At 38.0% G+C, this 26,029-nt stretch overlaps 1 protein-coding gene across 1 annotated transcript in view; it reads left to right on the top strand.

The window, feature by feature from the left end:
* Window positions 1–26,029, top strand: part of PIP5K1B (phosphatidylinositol-4-phosphate 5-kinase type 1 beta) — a 344,454-nt gene that overhangs the window by 187,502 nt on the left and 130,923 nt on the right. Inside the window, exons 4-6 of the mRNA XM_036739202.1 lie at window positions 190–320; window positions 9,474–9,591; window positions 24,234–24,386. Coding sequence (XP_036595097.1) covers window positions 190–320; window positions 9,474–9,591; window positions 24,234–24,386 — 402 coding nt within the window. The remainder of the gene's footprint in view (window positions 1–189; window positions 321–9,473; window positions 9,592–24,233; window positions 24,387–26,029) is intronic.

Below are 26,029 nucleotides of genomic sequence, written 5' to 3'. Positions count from 1 at the left end.
TTTGATCTTTAATTTGTTGAGATGATTCTCTACCAAAAAAATAACTCAAGATTTTCTCAAACCTTGGCTTTTGTTGTTGTTGTCTAGAAACAGGGCAACAAAGCTGAGTATAAGCCCATCTTTGGCATGTAATCCTGAAAAGGACCTTGGCTATTGGAACTAATGCCAAAACTATTGTTTTCCTTACAGACTGCATCATCTGCCATTAAGGGTGCTATTCAGCTGGGAATAGGATACACAGTGGGTAACCTCACTTCCAAGCCAGACAGAGATGTCCTTATGCAAGATTTTTATGTAGTGGAGAGTGTGTTTCTACCAAGGTAAGCATATTATTCTAAGTTATTTGTAATAATCTTCATGCTAATAGTAGTAGTAGTAATAATAGGGGCTTCATCATTGTTATAATAATTATATTCTTATAATTATATTATAATTGTATTAAATATAACAAATTAAATTATATGTCATATAATGTATGGTGTTATATAATATATAATCTGACTTAAATATAAATATATATTCAATATACACATGCTTTAAGCAAAGAATTTCATATACATTATCTCATTTGATCTTCATAACACTCAACAGGCTTTTATTAAGCACCTAGTATGTATTTGTACACTGTGGCAGGTTTTGGAGATACAAAAGAAAAAAAAGAAACCATCTCTGCCCTCAAGGAGCTTACATTCTGTCAGGGGAAACAAAATATACATGTGTAACAACCCTGCTAAAAGCCTTTGCTCATTCTACTTCGTGACCTGTGTAGCCTAATCCACAGTATGTGTTAGGCTCTTGGCACTGCCAAAAGCAGGCTAAATGATAAGAATTTTTATTATATCAGAAGGAAGTAAAATGGTCTGGGAAGTAGAATGGTTTGGTGTGAAGTTATGGTTCACACATCAGAATCAATCAACCAACCTTTATTTCTTTTTGTGACAACTTATCCTTTTTCCTTCTTAGTTTCTATCCCAATGAGCTGTATTTATAAAAGACACCTTATCCATCATGACATCCATCTCTAACTAACAAAGTTATAAAAATTGCAAAAGAATATGGCATTTTCTTTCTATCTTACTTGGGGGTGGAGAGCATCAATTATAAAAAGCTTTTGTTAGTTAATCCAGAAGTAATCATTAAATTGGAGACATTGGCAAGCCTGTCAAAGCTTACTCGTCTTCCAAATAATTTATTAAAATGAAAATAGAGATATTAATAAATTGGTTGACTTTTGGTTTATACAAACAGCATCTTTTTCATCATCAAATCATGTCTCTTAACATGCCATTTCAGTTGATCGATTAGTTGGCTAAATGATTAAATGGCTATTTTGATGGATCCAACCAATATCTTCTTTTGTCTTATTCATAATATTCAGAAGATCCTTCCCAAAGGAAAAGCTGGGTAAATCACATGCTACCCTTTTGTGGATCTGTGACTGTACCCATTTGGATAGTGTAGATTGCAACCCATCCACACATTTTTGTCACATGTAACTTTTGTTTGTATTCTCCAGTAAATGTTCCATAGGGTGGCCACCCAGTATACTGGAATCCTTTTCTAAGACCTTCGTGAATCATAGCATCATAGATTTAGACTTATAACTCATTTAATTCAATCCCTCCATCTTACAGGTGAGAAAACCGAGGACCAAGGAGGCTTAGTAACTTGTTTAAGATCACATAGGTAGTAAGTGTCGAGGTCGATGTTTGAATTCAGTTCCTATGACTCCAAAACCAGTGCTATTTCCACATTTTTGTGGATATCTGTGGAGTGCACATTAGTCAACCATTGCTCTCATTACATGACTCAGAAGTGTAGATTCCACAGAAATTAACCATACCCATGAATATAATGATTCTTTAGATAGTCACAATGACATATAAAAGCTGGTCAGTCAAACAACTTGGCCAAAGATAACTTGGCCTTGTTTAAAATTAGACCAGCTGAAATGTAGTGGAAATCATACAAGATTTGGTCAAAAGTGACTCTGCTACTCACTTCTGTAGGAGAGTGGAAAGAAGCTCAGGTTAAAGATAGAGGACTTGAGATTTAATCTAACACTTAACTACCCATGTGACCTTGGCGAAATAACTTATTTTCCCAAGTCAAATCACATGACAAAAATGTTCAGGTATTAAATCTTTGCATCCTAATAAAAATATTTTTTCCAGCTACTAAGCTGTGTATATATTCTAAATACTTGATTTGGGCCCCCAAAGAAGTTTTTTTTCTTTTGATAAGAAGATTTTTTGCATATAAAAATAGTATGAATTTCTGAATCTTTTAAATAAAACCCTAGACAGTGGAACGTGACAATAGAAATTTATGTTATCCCTGTCTCAGTCTCTCTGGGTTTCAGTTCCCCCATCCATAAAATGATGAGATTTGACTAGATTATCTCCCAGAATCCTCCTGGCTCTAAAATCAAGTCCTAAGAGAAATCATTTCCTTTTTGCCTTAAGATGCTTTAGTTGCTTTTTGGGGTTCAGTTGCAAATTTTCTTTCTCATAACAAGAAAACACTATTTTTAGGATATTTTATTCTGGTAGTCTCAGTATTACTTGTGGATATTGAATTTTCCTGTAGGGTTAATGTTCTTTCATATCTCTTCCAATATTTCAAAGAACCAATATTTCACTAGGGGGTTCACAATTTCATCTGCACCTCTACTGAACATCACAGCCCCTGATAGATCATCTTCATAAGTTTCCTGGCTAGGGAAAAAAAAAGTCCATCACTACTAGTCAACCCTGTGATGATGAGTCAAATTTAGTTAAGCCAATCGCACATATAAAGTACATTAGGGAGACCATAATGAAGACTTTCGAACTTGGTAGAGCTTGGCTATCAGACTTTGCTCTCGGCCTCGGGAATCCAAGATTACCTCAATTCCATAACATGGTACAGATCTAGGACATCAGTGGAGGGTTATATGCATGCAAAAATCGAGGTTTGGGAATTGAAGGGTTAAATGAAGTCCTAAAATCTTTTTCAACTACATGATTCCAAGATGCACCCAGATTTATGTGGCAAGTTCCTGAAGAGGGCCAAGGCTGTACCTGGATCTGTTGATGCCTGGGCTGGTATATTGTGCATCAGCAGAATGGTGAAAGAGGCTGTCTAATATATTTTATGTTCAACTTATAGAAGGTCTTTTGATGTTGCATGAAAGCTGTATCCAAAAAAGTCACGTGACTAGGGATAATTTTCTGAATGACTAGATCCCTAGTCACTAGCCCTAAATCTTCCTCTGTTGTTCTCAGAGATCTAAGATCCAGACCTCCCTTCTTCCAAAATCTCCATAACTACCATTTTGCGGTGAGTGGGGAGTTGTTTTTTGTTTTGTTTTGTAGGCAATGGGGTTAAGTGACTTGCCCAGGGTCACACAGCTAGTAAGTGTCTGAGACTGGATTTAAATTCAGGTCCTCCTGACTTCAGGGCCAGTTCACTGAATCACCTAGCTTCCTCTATAATAACTACCATTTCTGAAGTTGAGAGCTGCTAAAACAGCTGATAGGCCAGGACCCAGCAGAATCTCTGCTACATGCAAATTAGTAGTAATATTAAGGAGTACCTCTGAGAGGGTTGGATAATAAAGATTATGCTTTTCTTGAATTCCACAGGCCTCAATTTCTTTTTCTGATTCTGACACTAAGTTATTGTTTGACCATCACAACTCAACCTTTTTTGTGTGTCCACAGCTAAACCTGTCATTTAACAGTTAATGCTGACCTCTTACCCTACTTGAAAGGAATATTCTTGTGCTTGCTCAAGAAAAGAGCTCAAAAAGGTTTTAGAAATTCTGTAGCAAAGTAACCCTCTCAGGATATCATAGTAGCTGACCCAGTAGGATTGTAAGCAAGTAACATATGCTCCACTGACTTGTACAATTTATTAAAAAAAAAAAAGAAGCACCATCACGAAAAATATAAATACACTCCTGCTGAAGGCTTTGTGGTGTCTAAGCTTCCAAATTGAATCCTATGAATTTCCCTGGGAGGCTAAAATAGATTTTTCTCTAGGGATTAGTGCCATATTGCTCAGCTTTCTGTTGTTGAAAATTATTCCATTATCAAAATCCAAAAATTGACAAGGCAAAGGCTTTAAAGTTAAAATTTACAAACTATTTTTCAAACCTACCTTAGGCCTAAATATCACCCAACTTGCTCCTCCATTGTAGGGGCCACACAAAAGAAGGTCTTGTCCTCACACTCTCACTTCCCCATGAATTAAAAACTATGTATAGTTCTGGTACCAGCCCAGGACATTATGAATTCAGGTCTCTTTAGAAATGCATGCTGCTACCCCCACCACAAATATTACAGCTAAGATGCTTTCCAAAGCTTGATTTCATACCTATCTATGATATCAAATTATTTTCTATTTTAACCCAAGTAAAAGTATTCTTCTTTCTCAGACTTCTTGGAACACTTTACTTTTACATATCTTTCATACTTACTTTATTCTCTCTTATGTCATAATTACTTTTATTCATGTCTTTCCCTTTTAATACACAGTCTTGGTGGAATTTTAAGCTTTTATGATTTGAAGGATAATCTTGTAGATGATAAAATCTTCAAGTTTTTGTTTTTGTTTTTTAAGTTCAAGTAATTTTATTTTCTAAAAAGTCTCTCTTACAATCACAAAATACATTTTCTTCTTTATGATGCTCCAGTTAGAACAAAGTGAGGAGAAATAGAAAACACAGAAATAATCAAACATGTAGAAAAGCTTGTATCAATGTAAATTATAGGCTTCAAATCTGCCGAGTTGGGGCAGCTAGGTGGCACAGTGAGTAGAGCACCGGCCCTGGAATCAGGAGGACCTGAGTTCAAATCTGGCCTCAGGCACTTGACACACTTACTAGCTGTATGATCTTGGGCAAGTCACCTAACCCCAACTACCCTACCTTCTGCCCTCCAAAAAGAAAAATAAATCTACCAAGTCTTCTTGGAAGCCATTAAGATCATCCGGGTTCTTTGTTATTTATATATAAAGAACCCCAGGTTCAAATTCTACCTCAAATACTGTATCCAGCTAGCAGCTTCTGTGGGGGTGTAAGATCCACCAACAATCAGCACCCAGAAAGCTACCAACACAGGTCCTTTTGATCTGCTTTACTTAAGGAAAGCAACATTAAGGGGTTAACAATCTTACTTTAATCCAGCATACAAATAGCACCCACCTAGTTCAGGGGGAAAAGCCAGCCAGCACCCTGAATTACAGACCAAATACAATTCAAAGTTTTCAACGTCTGGGTGTACAGCCAGGGAGCTCATTAGAACGGCTGGCCCAGAGTCACAGGCCACTCCTGCTGTGGCTCAGAGCTCTGAGGCAGAATGCTAACCTCTGTGCTTATATATCCTGTTCAGGGCCAAGACCTCACCCAGGCTGGGAGGTAGAGAAGTTCCCCACCCCCAATATCACATCAGATACAAATCAGTGGCTCCCAATTGTCTCAGTGCTGAGAAATACAAAAACATCCCACTTTATCTGCCCCATTCAGACAAAGGCCAGAATCACTAAAGGTCAACAGCAAAAAGTCCCACCTTAATTACTATTACAAATACTGACTAGCTGTGTGACCTTGGCCAAGTTGCCTTAGTTTTCTCATCTATAAAGTGTGGATAATAACAACACTTACCTCCCAGGGTGATTGTAGGATCAAATAACATAAAAACTGTAAAATGTACATGGCACAATGCCTGGCACCTAGCACTATATCAGTATTGTTATTATTATTATTATATGCAATACCTGACACACAGATACTTAATAGGCTAAAGATATACAGAGTGTGAGGAGAAAACAGTATATGATAATAAATGAATGAATGAGGGAATGAATGAATGAAAGTCATTTGGAGAGTGAGAGAATATAATATCCCTTAAGGTTACCAATTATGCATTTCATAACTGGCTGTGTTTTGAAAAAAGGCTGCATGTAATTCTGTCACTTGACAAAGCAAGACCTAGGATCAGATAGGCCATGACAACAGGCATATTTATCTGAGACGACCAAGGGAGACTTTCTTCCTACTGTCAGACTAATACCCATTAAAGTCATTCTCCATCATTAGCAGCTATGCAGTTGGTGGAGGCATTTTGTAATGTCTGTAAGCATGTCAGGAGAGAGACTCCATTCTGGGCATCAGTAAGATAGCATATATATGTGAATCTCAATCACAATACCTCCAGCAAGATGCCCTAGGTTTGTGTCAGGTGGCTTGATGTGTGTTCAATCTGCCATGTGGTACAGCCCCTGAGCACTTCTTCTTGTTGTTCAGTCATGTCTGACTCTCTGTGTCCCCATTTGGTGTTTTCTCAGCAAGATATTGGAGTAGTTTTCCATTTCCTTCTCCAACTCATTTTACAGAGGAGGAACTGAGGCAAACAGGGTCAAGCAACAGAGTTAAGCTAGTCAGTGTCTGAGGCTGGATTTGAACTCACAAAGATGAGTCATCTAGCTGTCCTGAGCACTAGCCATACCTGATCTTCTCAGTAATTTGCATATCATCTCAGAGGACTTCATTTTACTTGAGGATAGATTTGTTCCTCTCGAGAACCACTAAATAAATGTTTTCATGCAGTTACTTTTTGATATAATGTCAAGCTATGTGTATAAATGCAAACATGAACGTGTACATGCCTTAAATGATAGTATTTTTTAAAAAATATTAGGCATTTGACATGTTTAATCAGTTATTACTTTTTTTCTTCCCCACTTCCCCGCCATCATAATATAGATTGGTCAGTATATCTGCAGGAATTACCATTTAGTCTTAATGTCAGTACAAGTAAGATCCAATAAGGAAAGAAATTCTTCTGGGCATGGTGCAGCACAGTGCATTACAAAGAAATTACTCTTGGATTATATGTGAATTGGGCTACTTATCTTCATTAATTCAGACTTTGAGGGTTCCAACACCGTAATTGCTAGTCAACACTTATGACACCAGATGTAACTCACCATAGGTTTAGAGATCTCTAATTTCATCAATATAAAGATCCCTCCCATAACAAAAATCACACCCTCTTCTATACCTTTTTAGATTGTCTTCATGAATTGCCATGACCGATAAGTTTTACCACCTGATGGTTGGCCTTCTGGAGTTGAATCTCTCCAAACTTAGCTAAGCTGATTCTAGGATGGCTGACTCAGCCTGCTGCCCAGCCTATGCAGGAAATCTTTCTAGACTGATAAGGCATACCAAAGCGTGTGTTCCACTAGCATATAGCCTGTGAAAACCATGAGGTTTGGCCCCTGCCATGCCATGAGAAAAATAAGGCTTTTGATTAAGGCCACCGGTAAGCATTGAGCACTTTTGTTTTGTTTTTATTAGATTGTTGTTAAAGTATTTACCAACCCAGAGGTGTCTGTCGTATCTAATTTCTTAACACTCTGTCCCTAAAAGTCTCTTTTCCCTTCATTCATTCTTTCATTTATTCATTCAAGAAATATTTATTGAATGCCTATTCCAGGCAAGGCATTGAGCAACTGCATCAGGTTCTTTTATAACTCTTCTTACAATACTGCATATTTAGCAATGAGACCTGATCAAAGGCTTGCTTCGTTTTTAACCATATTCTGCCAGTTCTTCCACCAGCTGGCAGGGTGTGTGCCTAAAGGAAGGACACACACCCGGAGATGCCGTCTGTGTGTGTATGATCACCAAGGAAACCTAACACTTTGTTCTGTAACATTAGCTGAACTCGTCTCAGCAGTCAATGAAGAGAAACATTAGGCAGCAAAGCAGAGGAAAACCATTGTAATTCATGGAACCAACAGGGAAGAAAGAACATTGCAACATGTTCTAAGTAACCAGCAACTAAAAAACTGAACAGTATTGCCTCTGATCATCCTTTTTTTAGACAGCTAGCTGGTACAAGGGATAGAGTGCCAGGTCAGGGGGCAGGAAGACCTGAGTTCAAATCCAGCCTCAGACACTTAACTATCTTCTGTGACCCTAAGGTAAATCACATAACCCAGTGCCTCAGTTTCCCCAATTGCAAAATGAGAATAATAACAAAAGCTATCTTGCAGTGGTGTTTGGAGATCAAATGAGATACTATTGGTAAAGCACTTAGCATATGGCACATAGTAGGTGCTTAATAAATGTTTATTCCCTTTCCCTCCTTAAAATTCTTTTATTGACACTTTTTTTCTAAAACATTATTGTCATTCCTCATTGTGTCTCTTTCCCTCAAGAGATCCCTCCTTTTTAACAAATAACAAATAAGTAAAGTCATGGAAAACAAATCAACACATTGGCCATGGCTGAGAATATATGCCTCATTCCGCAATTGTAGTCTACCACTCTCTACTGAAAAACAGGAAGCATTGTACACCATCCATCTTATGTAGTCATAACTGGTAACTCCTCCAGTCTCTGATGGGATCACAAGGCCATAACTTATTTCACTTTATTCATTCAATTATACTTTGTTCTTCCTCTTACTGGTTTCTTGCTTAAATGGAGACTGGATTTTTAAATAGTATAAGGTAAGGAGAACGGATGCAAGAAATGAGAAATCAAGATGAAACACCGTGAAAGAAACTTGATGAATATGCCCATAAGCTGTTAATTTTGTTCATTGCATAAGGCAAATTAGAAGAATGTAGCTTCTGATTAGAACCTCTATTTAGCCTCTATGTCGAATGCCCTAAAACAACAATATTCTATATTTACTGACACCCTATACCAAATTTACCAAATGCTGCCTACCTTCCTACCATGGACAGTAGTTTCATTGGTCTGACTCCTTTGTTGAGCAAGCCCAGGACACCCACACAAGGCACATTCTTCTAACCCAAAATAAGTTATAAAGAAGACGTGCAGATGTCACTATTATCATCACTGAAATTAGCTGCTTTTATTTGTTTGTTTCTTTTAACAATTTTACTTGTTTTTAAATATTCTAAAAAGCATATGCATTCCTTATTTCAAGTTTTCATAGACACTATTATTATTTTTATTATTATTATTATTATTTTTCTTCATAGTTTATTTTGGACATGTGTCTAAAACAGTCATGTCAAACTAGCCATGTTTGTGATAGCTCAGCTCTTGTAGATGCTAGATGACAGGGCAGTGCCCTTATGTTTAAAGTAGCCCAAATTTTAACTTCTCATCATGTATTCAATATCACTGGGGTTGATGAAATGCCATTCCTTAGGAGGGCCACACAGAATGTTACATCAGTGGTACCCTCATACAGCTGACTACATGCTGTGGATTGGCAGGGAAGCTTGCTTAGAGGAGGCTCTAGCTGAGATGGCATCTGTTCTGTTCTCAATCGATGGACATGTGGTGTTGGTTGCATGTGCATCGAGAGGCTTTATACAAACCACTAAAATTTTCTAGAGGAGAAATTGGCCTGAAGAAAAAAGAAAACTTCCTATAATTTAACATTAAAATCAACATTTCTCATCTGTGCATTTTTTCTTTTCTTTTTTAATTTTGATTGTAGCGAAGGGAGCAATCTGACCCCAGCTCATCACTACCCAGACTTCAGATTTAAGACATATGCTCCAATAGCATTTCGGTATTTCAGAGAACTTTTTGGTATCAAGCCCGATGATTACTTGGTAAGAGTTTGTAATTTTCCTCCCTCCTACTGAAATATGTGTGATGTAACTATGTCTCATTTGTCTCACTGGCAACTCATGACTATTGTTTTCCAAGACTCAGAGAAAAGTTTTAAGTTCCAAGTTTTGTAACAAATACATATTTATGCCCCGAGATGAAATGGAGTGCCTCTGGAAGCAGTGGGCGCTCCCCCTCTTCAAAAAAAAAACTAAATGATTAAATTTCTATAAATTTAGTTCTAGAAAATAGTCTTAAATTCTGCAGCTTTTAACAGATATCCACAAAAATTGCTATACTAATTGGTATTTAAGTAACTGTGTGTGGTATTGGTTGCTACTTCAGATAATTATTCTAAGAGATATATTATAATTAGATGTAAATACTCCTGTGAATTTAGCTGTTGGGATTCTTTTTGAAAATCTTCTTGTCTTAATTGCCTTACTTATGCAGTTCATCTCAAACTTGCCTTGGCCCACAATAATTTTCACCTTGACCTGAAATTTGCATAATGTTTGCTAAAACACTATATTCTTGACTAATTCTGATAATGTAGACTTCATGTAACTACAACTCTATTTTATAACCTGAATGTTGTAGTCAGAAAATGTTTTTTTTACATTCCACCCTTACTCCATATGCTTCATGAGTGCAGGAAACAAAAAATCAAAACTTGATTGGGGAGGTCTGGTTTAGCTTCCAAGTTCATGACATTTAAGCTTCAAGAGACCATGAATTTCATTTTATTCATTCAACAAACTTATTAAGCCACTGTTCTATGAAGAGTCTGAGTTAGGCACTGGGTAGGAGAGACATGAAGTTGACATGGGACATAGTTCTTGTCTTCATAGGGTTTATGATCTAATAGAAGGATGAGATACATACACAGAAAGCTATGATACATATTGCACACATACTATATAAATGTAAGTTGTCATCCATATTCACTACTTCAAGTTGAGTACCTCAGAGCATTGTGATAAAAAGCGTCATGAATACGAAGAGGGAAGATCTTGTTAACATGGGTATCAGGGAAGATTTGATTTCTGAAGGATAATTGAGAATTCTAACCACATAAAATCAAAGAATCTAGAGTTGGAATGGGCCATTTACTCTAAGCTGTATTTGAACATGAATCAACCTCAACCACATCCCTAATAAGTAGTCATCCAGGCTTGCCTTAAACAAGAGACCATTCTACTTTCGGACTAACCATTTGGATGTTTTTCTGTGTGTTGAACTGAAATTTACGTCTTTACAACTTCCATTTATTTTTCCTAGTTTTGTCCTCTGGAGCCAATCTAAACAAGGTATAATTCCTGTTTCATGTGACAACCCTTCCTTTACTTGAACATAGCTATTATGTGCCCACGAAGACGTCTTTTCTTCAAGCTGAACGTTCTTAGTTCCTTTAATACAGTGGTTCTCAAAATATAGTCCAAGGATCCTTGAGGGGTCCTCAGACCCTTTCATGGAGTCTTCAAAGATAAAACTATTTTCATAGTAATATTAAGACATTATTTGTTTTTTCAAATGCTCTTCCCTTTTCCAACTACATATTTGTCTGAGGCCAAATTTTCTTCATATATTTCAACCAAAACAACATATTGCAATGGAATGAATGCAAAAACAGATATAACATTCCAGCTTTCTTCTATTCAGCCAGTAAAAAGATTTGCAAATATATGTAAAACAATGCCACTCTTCTAATTAATTTTTTTGATTTAGAAAATATGCTTATTTCCCCCCCAAAAAAATGCATTGTTAGCATGTAATAAGATTATCGTTTTAAATGCATCACTAAACAAATATTTTAAAATTTATCAATTTTAATTTCTAATGCAGCAAATGTCAATAGATATAACCTGCTTAAGCAAAGGCTCTTTGGGGTCCTCAATAATTTTAAAGAATGTAAAGGGGTACTGCGATCAAAAGGTTTGAGAACCATTGTTTTGGCCTATCTTTATATTACATTGCCTTTTTAGTCCTCTCCCCTCTCTGGCTGTCCACTTTTGGACAGCTTATCAATGTATTTCCTAAAATATTGCCCAGAGCTGAGGAACAATAGTTCAGAAATGGTCTGATTAGGGCAAAATATAGTGTTCTTGTCCACTCCTTCTGCTGGGCACCATGCTTCTCATAATATAGACAAAGCTTATAATTTACCTTTCCTTGTCATGCTATGGATTTATATTGGACTTTCCATCCCCTAAAGTCCATGTATCTTTTTCACACTGTCTGTAGCCTCACTATGGCTCCTCCAACTTTTTTTTTTTAAACTGATTCAACAGGTCAAAGAGCAGAGGACCTTGTTCCAGGTATATTTCAAAAGGAAGAAAATTTATTATGGTATCTAAACCTAAAAGGTTGTTTCATAAAGGCAGTCAAATTCTTAATAGTCATTTCATTTGGGATCAATTTAATAATACAGAAGGTATTCCAAAAAAATCTATTTTTCAGAGTACTGTGGTATTTGTTAATTTCAAATGAGATGAAGGTTTGAAATAAATGCACATACAGTTGGGAGCTAGGTGGCACAGGGGATAGTGTTGGACTTGAAGTCATGAAGACCTGAATCTGAATCCTGTCTCAGATGTTTGCTAGTTGGGTGACCCTGGGTAAGTCATTTAAACTCACAGCCTCAGTTTTCCTATGTGTAAAATGGGAACAAAACACAGGCTCCCTTAGGGATAAAATGAGATGATGTATGTAAAAAACATTGTAAGTCTTAAAGGCTATATAAGTGCTAGCTACTGTTTTTATTATTAGTTATCATGTAAAGAACTGAACTATTACCTCATGAAATCAGAGTTCCACTTTGTATTCATTCAATCAACAAACATTTACTGAAGGCTTAGATTGTGCTAGGCCTTGGGAATATAAAAAACTTGGGGACTGGGCCTGTTTATAGTAGGGACTCTTAAGTAAATGGTCTAACTGTTACTTAATTCCCAATATCTGCCTGGAGTTGGTTGATTAGAGGATACCGTCAATGTCTAATTCCTCAATCCTAAAGTAATCCTGCTCAGAACAGAGCAGATCCCATAGTCATAGATACTGAGCTGAAAGGAACCTCAGAAGTTTATCTACTCCCTCAATCTATAGAAAGAGAAATTGAAGCCCAGGAAAGTTAAATGGCTTACCCAGTGGTACCCAAGGTTACCCTGGATTCAAACCCAGGGACTCTGCCTATAAATCCAGTGCTCTTTCTACTGTGATCCTAAGGTGTTCTGTTCCCTTCATCAGCAAAACTAGGTAGCCATCCAGGAGCAAGGGAGTATCATTCAGTTCAATTTAACAACCTAGTTTGTCTAAAGTTTCCTACCCACCGGGAATAAAAAGATACAACCCAGCCTGGGCTTTCAAAGAGATTACAATCTAAATGAGGAGAAAGACATACACAAATACCCGTGATAAAAAGGAGAGTGAAATAAATACCAAGGAGAAGTGCAAAGTGCTGTGAGAAAATAAAGAAGAGTCCATTTTTACATTGGGGCAGGAAACGGTAATATTGGAAAAGGAAGCATGAAGGACAAATCAAGGAAGACCCTTAGTTGGGACTAAGGTAAGAGACAAGGTTATCCTAGGCATGGGGGATGGCATGAAAGCTGAGGTCATAAGAGTGAATCTACTCTCGCGCTCTTTGGGAAGAATATGTAGAATGATGGGTAGAGGGCCAAGGACCAAGCCTCAAGATTCATTGACGTATAAAAGGCAGAAGGAAGAAGTGAGAGGAGATGGAGAAGCAGTGATAATAGATCGAAGGAGTATAGTGTCATGAAAGCCAAGTGAAAAGAATATTTAAAGAAGGATGAAATAGTGCCAAATGCCAAAGAGGCGTAAGGAGAATAGATTAAGTTTTTTTAAAAATGTCTATTGGATTTGGAGCTCAAGTGGCCAACTTTGAAGATCATAATGAAAATATAAAGGGAGTCCAAAGACAATATCATTCCTAAACTCCTGCCTCTCAAAGAAACAAAGATTTCTTACATGGCACGGTCTTAGAGTCTAACTTTTTTAGTTGGTCAGTCAATAAATATTATTAAGTACCTACTCTGTGCCAGATGCTGTGCCAAATGCTAGAGATACAAAGAGAGTCAAAAGATAGTCCTTGCTCTCAAGGAGTTCACAGTCTAATTAAGGAGACAACATAGAAACAACTTTGTACAAACAAGTTACATATAGGACGAATTTAAAATTATAAAGGGGGAAGGCACTAAAATTAAAGGAGATTGAAAAGCTTAACATAAGCTTGGGGGTTACCTCATGAGAATCCCAAGCTCGGAAGTTCATGGACTTGTCCTTGTAGAGATGGAAAGGGAGTTCTTGAATAGAATGTATTTTGGAGAAAGAACAGAATCACCCATGTGGCCCTTACAATTGGAAGGGGAGGAAAAAGGAGATTAGAGTAATGACCTGTTGAACAAGAGATCAAGACCTTACCACATCTTCCCATCCTGTCTTCATATGCTCCAGTCTATTTCCATTCTCACCAAGCTCAACTCTTCCACTTGGACCCTTGATCCCATACTCCCTTGTCTCCTTCTATAGGTTGTCCTCACAACTCATCTCTTCTTTGTCCAGTTCTCAATCTCTTCCTATCTATTGGCTCCTTACCTGCTGCCTACCAAGTCACTCTCAAAAAAAAAAGCCTTTACTGAATTCCAGTATACCCTAGCACTGACATTATATTTGACACACAACACTGCTCTGACACAGTACAGTGAGAAAAGCACTAAGCTTGAAGTCAGGAAACCTAAGGCTCCCCAGTATGTGGAAGGAACTATAGGCTCCTTGGCCATCCCACAGGAATTCAGAGTTTCTAAGATATATGAACAGAGTTAGAATATTCTTGTTAACCTGATAATAGTTGAAAGATTCTAGTGTTAGACCAGGATCTTGTCATTTTTTGCCATATTTTGGACATCTTAGTACCTTCTCAAGTGCATTCTTTAGGAGGTACTAGTTTTTTGTACGGTGATAAACTTGACAACGTGAAAGCAGCCTTGCATTTAATAGGTTACACATAAACAGAAACTCATTCATTCATATAACAAATGTTTAAGCACCCACTGTGAAGGAGACATTAGAGATACAAAAACAAGCAGCTCGTGCCCTAAGGAATTTGTATCATATTGAGAGAAAACAACATGAGCACAGATACTTAAACACAAAATAAATACAAAATATTTTCTAGGAAGACACTGGCAACCTGAGTTATCAGTTATCAGAATAGGACCCTGTAAAAGGTAGCACATGAGCTGAGCCTTAAAGGAGAAGCTTAGAGTGCCTGGAGATGGAAGTAAGAAGGGAGTGAATTTCATGCATGGAGAATTGGCCAAGTGAAAACACAGAGACAGGAGACGGAATTTCCTAGCCACAGAACAGCAGGTAGACCAGTTTGGTGGAAAGTCAGATTCCCAGGAAGGTGAGTACTGTGCAGTAAGCCTGAAGAATAGACCTGGAGGTGGAGTTGAAGGATTTTAAATACCCAAAAAGAGGAGCTTGTATTTTATCCTCCATGCCAGTTAGGAAGTTATCAAAAGACTGCAGGTGAGAAATGAAGTCCTGAACCAGGGTGGTGACTAAATGATTGGAAAGATGGGAACAGATTCTAGAGATGCTGTGGAGGTATAATTGACAAGATCTGAAAAACTGACTAGATATGAAAGTTGAAGGTGACTCTGAAGTTGTGAACTTGGGTTGCTGGAAGGATGTTGGTACTTTCAACTGAAACAGGGAAGGTGTGAAGATCTGAGAAGATAGATGATGGATTCTATTTTGGACAAGTAGAATTTAAGATGTCTACAGGGCATCCAGGCCAAAATATTTAATAAGTGGTTGGCCATGTGGGACTAGAGCTGATGAGAGAAAACTGGGTTGTATATATAGATCTGAAAGTCATCTATAAGAGCTGATAAGTGAGCTCATGAGAGCTGCTAAAATCACCAAAATAGAGAAGAAAGGCCTCAGGACAAAGCCCTAGGATACAACCACCCATAGAGAGCAGGTCACAAATGATGAGTTCAGGAAATCAGACTGACATGGGTCAGTTAGACAGGTCATAATAAATCAAGGAAGAGAGTAATATTTTGGAAACCCAGAGAAGAAAAATAGCCAAGAGGAGGGGGCATCCAACACTATAAAATGCTGTATACTTGTTACAAACATTTTGGTTTTCTTTTCTCTTTTTCTCATTGAAAAGTAGGAAATAGGAGGAAGAAAAATGCTTATTAAATTGAAAAAATATTATAAAAAAGTTTTAAGAATGAAGCCTGAGAAGAATTCATCAAATTTGACAATTATGAGATCATGGATAACCTTGGAAAGAATTGAACAAGTTTGGAAGCCAGATTGCAAAGAGTTGGGGAATAAATGTGAGGAAAGGAAACTTCAGGCAGTGAATGTAGAAAGCTTTTTCTATGACTCTGGCTGTGGAGGAGAGGAGGGAGATAACTTGAGGGTGTATTAAAATCCAGAGAAGGCTTTAAAAAATAACAAGAATGACTTAGTAATACTTGTAGGCAGAAGGCAAGAAGCCAGTAGATAGGAAAAGATTGGAACTTGGAGAAAGAAAAGAGATGATTGTGGGGACAAGATGTAGGAGTTGATGAGGAAGAATGGAATCAAAGGCCCATGTAGAAGGATCGACCTCAGAAAGAATGGGAGAGGACAGGAGGATATGAAGTGAGGTTGGAGGAAGCCAGGTTGAAATCAAGGATTTTTAAGCTATACCAGTGGGAAGAAGAGGAAGCTCACAGCAAATGGTCTCTATATTCTCAGTTAAGTACGAGGCATGATTCTCTCATAGGGAGCAGGTGCTGGTATGGGGGAAAGAAGAAATAGTTTGAAATAGCTTCTGTGGGGAATTTTTGATAGAGAAGGAAGGGTAGAAGGGTTCCCTTGCTTATCTGAAGCTCAAGATGAAATTAAATAATAAAAATTATGGTAAGCAGTTTTATGATTTCCTCTAGCACTGTTTAATATCATGTAAGAACAGAAAATGCAGATGGTGGGGATAATCCAGAGTTAAGGTTTTAAAAGGCATGAGTGTCAAGAGGACAAGAGAGGCAAGGAATTCAAATCTAGAAAATAGGGTTAATATTTGTATAAGAGTAAAGTCAAATCAGAGCAAAGGTGATAGCCTTGGAGAGCACTAAAGAATGGATGGACCATGGTCAAAGTGAGGCAAACAACAGGGTTGGGAGGAGATGATAGAAGGATAAGGGATTATGATCAGATATAAGAATTTCAGAGTTCCTGATTATGGAAGTGGATCATCAAGGATGGTAAGATCAGGACTGTGACTATCACTTTGTGTGCATGAGGTAGAGTCAAGGTGAAGATCAAGGGAATTGAGGCTTGTGAACCGGGAAGCCAGATTTCTGAGGGACATCAGCATGTCAGTCAATTAGTTTGTGAATAAACAGTTAATTAGTACCTACTGTGTGACAGGCACTATGCTAAATTCTGGGGATATAAAGAAAAGTAAAAGACAATTCCTACTTTCAAGGAGCTCACAGTCTGATAGGAGAGACAACTTGCACACACCTATGCACAAAAAAGATTATATGTGTGTATATATAAATATATATATGATAAATTGGAAATGGGGGCAGCTAGGTGGATAGAGCCCTGGGCTTGGAATGAGGATGACTCATCTTTATAAGTTCAAATCCAGCCTCAGATACTCCCTAGCTGTGTGTCCCTGAGCAAGTCACTTAACCCTGTTTGCCTCAGTTTCCTCATCTGTAAAATGAGCTGGAGAAGGAAATGGCAACATACTCAGGTAGCTCTGCAAAGAAAACCCCAAATGGGGTCATAGAGAGTCGAACATGACTGAAAAACAACAACAAATTTGAAATAATCCAAAGAGCTAAGAGAATTAAAGAGGATCAAGAAAGGCTTCCTAAAGAAGGTGGGATTGTTAGCTAGCTGGGACCTGAAGGAAAGCTGGGAAGCCAGTATGCAGAATGAGGAGGGTGAGCATTACAGATATGGAAGACAGCCAGTGAAAGTGCCCAGAGTTGAGAGAGGAAGTGTCTTGTGCAAGGAACAACAGAGAGGCTGGATCATGGCAGTGTTCAAGATGTAAGAAGGCTGGAAAGGAAGGAGCAGGTTATGAAATACTTTAAACACCAAACACAGGGTTTTGTATTTGATCTCGGAGGTTATAGAGAGCCACTGGAATTTATTGAGTAGTATAGTGACATGGTCAGACCTGTGCTTTAGGAAGATCACTTTGGTAGCTGAATGGAGGATGGACTAGAATGGGGAGAGACTTACGGCAGGCAGACCAACCAGCAGGTTATTAATGAGGGCCTGCATCAGGGGGTACTGGTGTCACAGGAAAGAAGGGGACCTATGATAGAGCTCTTACAAAGGTAAAGTTGACAGACCTTGACAACAGATTGAATATAGGGAGTGAGAGAAAGTGCAGTTAGGGATGACACCTAGGTTGTAAGCCTGAGTGACTGTCTTGATACTGGTACCCTCACAATATTAGGGAAGTTAGGAAAGGAGTAAGATTTGGGGGATCCATTTGTAAAAAGCAAGAGTTGAGTTGTAGAGGAAGTCTTCTTGAGAAAGGAAGAAGAATAAAACAGTGGATTTGATACAAGAATCAAATTAGTATTACAGAGAGTAAGAAGAAAGTAATCACTTCCAGGCAGTGTTGTTAAGTTAAATCAACAAGTCAACAAGCATTTACTAAATACCTAAATAAGTCCAGGAAATTGTACTGTGTCAAGGAAGGTTTCACAGAGTAGGTAGAATGTGAGCTATCGTGAAGCATGTGTACAACTCTGATGGGCAGAGAGGAAGAAAAAGATATTCCAGCTCTGGAAGAGAACCATGTGAGCAGAAGTGAGAAAGCTCAAGACACTTTCAAGGGAAGGTGTCTAGACCAATTTGGTTAGATCAGAAAGTTGTATAGAAGGGATACTAGGAGATAAGGCTGAAAGTGGGAAAGTACCTTTTTTCAGTTACTGTGTTTGTTTAATTACCCTATCAACATGCTCTGCTGTGTTGAGGGCATTGTAACAGGAAACAAAAAAAATAAAAAGTTTAGATAAAATATGGCCCTTGCCTTAATGGGTGTTATAGTCAAAGAGAAGTAATATGTGAGGGTTGACCTGTATACGTGGTTGTGTTATATTTATCCAAATGTTTGTGCCTGGAAATAGAGGAATAATTGCTGCGTACCTTGACTGCATGTGGCTGACCTGACTGATCCCAAGAGTCCTAAGGAGTCCTTCCTAAGCATGACATCTCTGAACTCTTCAAAATCCAAAGCCCTGAGGACTTGCTTTGGTGAGTCTCAGGCATGCCCACAGCTCATCGTTAAGGCTGTGGGACTCTAGGGCACTTCCTAATGATTTAGAAGTGTGGGAACTGAAGAGGCTCTTATTGAAAGGCTGAAAAATCGATGTGCTTCCTTATGTCCTGAAGGTCTCATTTTTTAACCGATTTTGAGTCACAAATTTCCCATTTGATATGCTTTTCAAGGCAACTCCTCCTTATCTAACCAATCACAATGGACCATCTGTTTCAAAGGAACAAGGGCTCCTGAGCTTAAAAAGTGACACTTGAATGAGGGGGTTCTAAATGGAGCAGAAATATTGAAGCTAAATTTCTCTTTGACATGTATGTGGAAGGGAGGACTAAAGGAAAATACACTCCCAACTTAATGCATACATTCTGCTTCCTGCCAAATTCAAGCCATTAAAAAATAGTTTGTGATGACTTGCTAAGCTACACATGCCCTGTGGTTGCTTCAACGTGGGATCAAGTGCCAGTAGATGATTGATATGTGTATGGTGATTGGTGTGTGTGTGTGTGTGTGTGTGTGTGTGTGTGTGTGTGTGTTTTAGACATTGAGCAGAAATGTTCAGACCAGACCTCTGATTTCAGTGGCATAAGGAACTCCTAATGAGAAAATTCCCCCTACCAATATGGCTCATCACCAACTGCTCCGAAAGTTAGAGTCTGAGAGAATTACTTGGTACACTGAGAATTTAAATGATTTCTCCTGGGTCACACAGCCAGCCTATGTCAGACATGGGACTTGAACTTAGGCTTTCTTGATTCTGAGGCCAGCTCTTTATAAACTAGGCCACACTGTCATATGTGTGTGTGCATACACATGTGTGAATGTGTGCATGTGTCTTAATGACAAGGCTGATAACATTGGTGATAACATTGGTGATAATAATGGCTAGGTTCCTATAAATTTATTTAACCTACAATATACTCGAAGAATAGTTTTAATTAAACCACTTTAAATTTTTTTGGTCCAAACTCATGATTTCATCATTGTAGGGAATTCCCACGGAGGATAACTCCCTCTGCCAATGCAGATTGACAATTGCTCTTCAACTTATAATCTTAAGAGTTTCATGGTGCATTAAGAGGCTGGCTCAGAGACTTACCTAGGGTCACATAGCCAGCATGTATCAGAGGTGAGATTTGAACCCAAGACTCCCTAACTCCAAAGCCAGCTCTCTTCTCCACTACACCAGGTTGCCTCTCCTATCTGCATATAGATAGACATCATATTTAGCTTTAGGTTTTTGCATCTCCATTTCAACTTCTCTGAATTCTTCCATTAGGTTCCTAAAGCACATTAACATTCACCCTGTGCACACTGATTATAAGTTTCATGTTGAAACATGCAACTACTAGACTGTGAGGCAGTCAGGGAAGAAGGTGTCTCTGAGAAATGCAACCATTCAAATGCCCCCTTTTTTCTCATTCATTTGTAAATGAACGCACACCAAAGAGAGAAAAGGAACCAAACCGAATTAATATCCATCTTTCCTTAGGCAGCAAGCTATTAGTTTCCTTCCATCTCCAACATGAGTGCTGTGATGCCAGAATCTAGTATACGGTAAATGATGGCTTTTCAGTCTCAGGAAGTGCCTGCTTGAAACAGTAGGGTGGCTGTTTTACGTTCCACGCTGTTTAAGGGAAGAAAGGCAGGCAGGCAAAGTATCTCAGCAACGCCGGGCAACTTTACACTGTTAATTTGCATTGGCGGGACACAGCTGTGTTGTAGCTTTGCTTTCTCCAGTGGATAAAATAGGGAGGCACTGCAGGAAACAGGAGCAAGACAATTAATAAATCTGAACAGCTTGCTCGAGTGGAAGTGCCTGGAAGATGTACAGACATGCCCACATGTGCTGCATAGGAGCTGGTGGATGATGGCCAGAACTCTCTTCTACCATTTGCACTTGATCTTAAAAGATAAGATTCCCAAGAACCAGTTTTCAGACAGTTGTTCCAAAGAGATGTGGGCTGAGAAGACAGGGAATTCTAGAGAGTAATAACCACATGCCTATAAATATAAATTTATGGAGCACACACTATGCTAAATATTCATTTTAAAAGTCATTAAAATATTTTGTATTTTTTTTGCTTTTATTATCTTAACGTACTAATTATATTGAGAAAGTAGGGGAATAATTGACAAATCACATCGCTGCTGATTGAAGAATAAGTTGACTTTTTAAAAATGCAGGTTTGAGTACTGTTTTCTAAACACTCCTTCTTTGTCCACCCCAATTTCTTTATTAATAGCCTTTTATTTCTACATTCAAAACTTTGTCCTTGTATATCTTTTTCATTATATCAGAAAGAACTAGCTCCTTGTAAGATTACATAAAAATAACCATCAGGATTTCTAAGGTCCCAGTTCTGAACCAATCAGTTTAATTTTCCCCATCTTTTTCAACCGGCTGCTTGATAACTCTATGAAGGAATCAAGATTTGCTCTCACCTCAACCAGGATCTTTCAATCGTGGTTTTGTTCCTTTTTAAACTAAAAGGGAGATAGCTATCCTCCTATATTTGCTGAGTTTTCTTTACACTTCGTCCCATGTATAGTCAGTTATCTTTTCCCTGCTTGTCCATATTTTAGATGATCTGTATGCACCAGAGGCCATCTTTCAACTTTATTACCTAGCTAATCATACAGGATCAACACCTGGCATGTTTCTTTAACATTTCCTATGATTTCCCTGGATTCCCTTCTAAGGTTTTACAGAATCCATTTTGTTTCCTTTGTCGTTTCACTTTTATTTCTTAGCCTGGCTGTCAACCATGTGAATGGGCAGTAGACTGGTCAGGGGAGAAAAGGTGGAGAGATGAGTACATTGATTCTTTTCAAGAGTTTAACAACCACCTTTTTTAGGTTTTGAATAATGGATGTGTGTTTAAGTTGGTAGTTTGCTTGGGGGGTGGGAGGGATGGGGGGGGGTGTTGGTGGGGGAAAGTTATCACAGCAGTTTTCAATCTCGAAATTCCATGGATATAAAGGAAAAAATCCCAAGACCTTCACTCCCCTCTCCCCTGCCCCTTAATCTCACCATCATGCCCAAGTATTCCACTTTACTAATCTAGAACTCTAAAAATCTCCTAACCATAACTTCTTATCCTTCAGTTTCTCCCAGGGTCTCTCTACTCCTAAACCTCTGCATTCTTACCTCCAGTCATTCTACCACCTGCCTTGATTTCCCAGTTCTGTTTTTCTGCTCCAGCATTACTTTTCTTCTTGATCCTTTTCATAACCAGTTGAACTTTTTGCTATTCTTTACCCTCTAATTATACATTCCTTTGTGTAGTCCCATCACCTGGTACAGGGCTTTACACATAGTAAGCCCTCAATAAATTCTTATTGGACAGAAATAAGGTTGAAGAGTTACTTAGCTGCCTGCTTTGGAAGGGCCTCAAAAGTAAGGAATTTGGGCTAAATTCTGAAGATATTAGAGAGTCATTGAAAATTTACCAATAGAAGGCTGATGTGTGGCAAATGATATTTTAGGAAGATTACCTCTCTCCATACCCCATCTGTAAATTCTACCTTTTAAATAAAACCTTCCCTGACTACCCCTCAAATTGGAACTGCCCTTTTTTATATATAACATTGATTGTCTCTATGTTCATTTTTTTGTATTACAAATTTATTTAATTTTCAACTCATGGAATAAAACAAGCATTTCCATAATATAGTACAATAAAAAAAAGATGATTGCCCGTGAAAATATGTACAACTTGCTGTTCCCTCCAAATATACAACAAAGTTATGTAACTTTTTTTTCCCCTCTTTTTTCTTCCTTTCCCACCCCACGGACCAAGAAATGGCTACCAATAGCCACAAATATACATGTGTGTGTATATACACACACACACACACACACACACACACATACCTATATGTATGATATGCATATATATTATATATATAATGTACACACACATATATATGTGTAAAATTATCCTCTTTGGATGTTTATCACATAGTGCCTTATATTCTTGGGTTTTGGGAGTTTTTTGTTTGTTTTTTTTTGTTTGTTTTTGGAGGGTAGAAGTCAGGGCAACTGAAGTTAAGTGACTTGCCCATGGTTACACAGCTAGTAAATGTGTCACGTATCTGAGGCCAGATTTGAATTCAGGTCCTCCTGACTCCAGGGCCTCTACTCACTGTGCCACCTAGCTGCCCCTGGTGCCTTATATTCTTAATGAATTTTTATGTTTTCTTTCATCCTTTTTTTCCCCAGAACAAGCTCATAATACATCTACACCCATTTCAGTCTCCTGCAGCATCTAGCTTGGTACCTTGCACATTGTAGTGTTTGGTCAATACTTGCTCTGACTATATTTGTCCATTGATATAACACATTTGAAACAGTTAATTCAGTGAAAGAAACCATTACACTTGAAAACATGATACAGGGGGAACAGTATTGAATTTGGAGTTAAATGACCTGGGTTTGAATTCTGGCTCCCATAATTACTGTCTGTATGACCTTGGGCAAGTAATTGAAGTCTTTCTGGGTTTCAGTTTGTTTCTCTATCTTTAAAATGATAGATTGGACTAGATGACCTCTATGCCTCCTTCCAGCTCTGAGTCTAAGATCTATGATTTTTGTACATGCTATTTTTAGTCAACTGACTAAACTAACTAATCAATAAACATTTCTTAAGGGCCTACTATGTGCCAGGCATGGTCTTAAGCAGACAGCACCTACATAGAAAGGCAAATGATAGTTCCTGCTTTGAAGGAGCTCACAGTCTAACAAAGGAGACAACACACAAATAGCTATGTGCAAACAAGTTGTAGACAGGATAAATTAAATAGTTTTTAAAGCTTAAACCTAATGATTAAAATAAAGTGGTTTTCAGTGGTTGATTCTGTCAGCATTAGCTGACATATGTTGAACATATACTGTATTCGGTCGCTAGCTAACATGTATTGACTAATTCTTAGGAGATGGAACCTTGCCTATCATGCTAGTTGGTATACTGTTTAGTTCCTGAATTTTCTAGTGCTTCTGGCTGTGTCATTGAAAGTCCTTTGTTCTTCACTATAAAGGCAGTTAAAGGGTAAGCTGTCCCTTCTTTATTGACGGTAACAAGTATACAGACTCAGGTAGAAAGTATTTCCATCCTGCCTATCAATACTCTCCCCCTCCCCACAATGATTACGAAGGTTAAGAGAAAAAAACTCAGAAATTATATAAATATCCTTCTCACTACCTTGGGAGAATACTTATTTAAGCTCAAGAAAGGCACCTTCAACAATTTTTCAAGTTCTTTCTTGGAAGCAGCATGGTTTTATGTGATAATGTTATTGTCTTTCCTTTAGTATTCCATCTGCAGTGAGCCTTTAATAGAATTATCCAACCCTGGGGCCAGTGGATCCTTGTTTTTTGTAACTAGTGACGATGAATTTATCATCAAAACAGTTCAACATAAAGAAGCTGAATTCCTTCAGAAGCTGCTGCCAGGTTACTACATGGTAAGTACAGAAACCTGGGAAGAGATGCCCCGTCTTAGTCATATGACTTTTCTGAATCATTTTGCTTTCTGCTGGTTTACTTTGGCTGACTCCAAAAAAAAAAATCTGGGATTTTTGACCCTCGATTTTGATTTTTTTTTTAAGAAAACAAAAGACCTACGAGGAGAGCTTGTATTCATGGTTCAGGATTTTGATGACTAAAGAGCTGAGAACAAATATATTAACATTTTAAAAACCACAAAGATATAACCTAGGAAATTAGCCAGAAGATCTATATTTCTAGGAATCTAAAGTAGTAGTGGTATTCCTTGCTTTAAGTAAACACATATAAAACTCTGGATTTACTTGATAAAACGTCCAGCATCTAGAAACAGGGGTGGGGAACCTGTGGCCTTCTAGGTCCTTGGGTGTGGCCTAACAAGTCCTTTTATTAAGGGGATTTGTTCTATGAAGTTTGGATTTAGTCAAAGGGCTCTATTTTAGGACCTAGGCCTTGAGACCACAGGTTCCTCACCCCTGACTAGAACATAGTAGGCCATTAGTAAATATTTCTTTAATTAATCAACAATTACTAAGCACCTGTTAGGTACCAGGCAATATGCCAGATACTCAGAATACTAGTACAAAGAATAAGTCTTTAGTCAATGGGTTTATAATCTAATAGTTGTTCAGTTGTTTCAATTGCATCCAACTCCTTGTAACACCATTTGGGGTTTTCTTGGCAAAGATGCTGAGTTTGTCATTTCCTTCTCCAGCCCATTTTGCAGATGAAGAAACTGGGGCAAATGGGGTTAAATGACTTGTCCAGGATCATAAGCTACTAAGTGTCTGAGGCTGGATTTGAACTTAGGTCTTCCTGATTCCAGGCCCATCGCTCTATCCACCACACCATCTGGCTGCTCCACATTCTAATAGGGGAGACAGCAATTACATACAGAAGTACATAGACAGCATAATTATCAATTGACTAAGTGCAAATATATGAAAAGCAATTATATATAAGATAGTTTGGGAAGCGAGGCCAGTATTCACTTAATTCATTAAAATGGAATACTACTATAGTGTTTCTCATTGTTTTTAAAATACAATTTTGTTTATTAAAAAAATTGATCTGCACTATTTACAGTGTTTAAGGAACATATTTATCATTTAACTAGAGCTATAATTTTTACTACATATTTTGCTGATTTTTAAAATTTTGATAATTTTTCTTCGATATTCCCCAATACTTCTGCATTGCTACCATTTTCTTTTTCTGCTTTTTTCTCCCTGCCTCTCTTTTTTTAAGACTAGGTCTATCAGACCGAAAGTGCAGAGCCCACTTATGACCCTGATCCATTCTGTTCAGAACAGGAGCTCCATTTCTCACTTGAGCCAGTTTACCTGTCCTTAAATTATTTTGGGAGTCCCCACTCCATGGGGCTCATCATATTACTGCCAAACTGGGATACAGACACCCAAATGGCATAGCCCACTGCAGCTCAGAACTTCCAAGTTTAACAGATCTACTGCTTTGTAGGCAGCTGGGATTATAGGTATGTGCCACTATGCACAGACATTTCTGCCATTTTCAATAGCATTTTTCTCATTTTCTTTGACATGAGATGATGATATAGTTCAGTGAGTCTCAAAGTGTAATATGG

The sequence above is a fragment of the Trichosurus vulpecula genome, chromosome 9 (assembly GCF_011100635.1).
Source record: "Trichosurus vulpecula isolate mTriVul1 chromosome 9, mTriVul1.pri, whole genome shotgun sequence".
NCBI classification, from domain to species: Eukaryota; Metazoa; Chordata; class Mammalia; order Diprotodontia; family Phalangeridae; genus Trichosurus; species Trichosurus vulpecula.
Note: the sequence above shows the minus strand (reverse complement) of the source record. Positions and strands in the feature narration are given on the sequence as shown.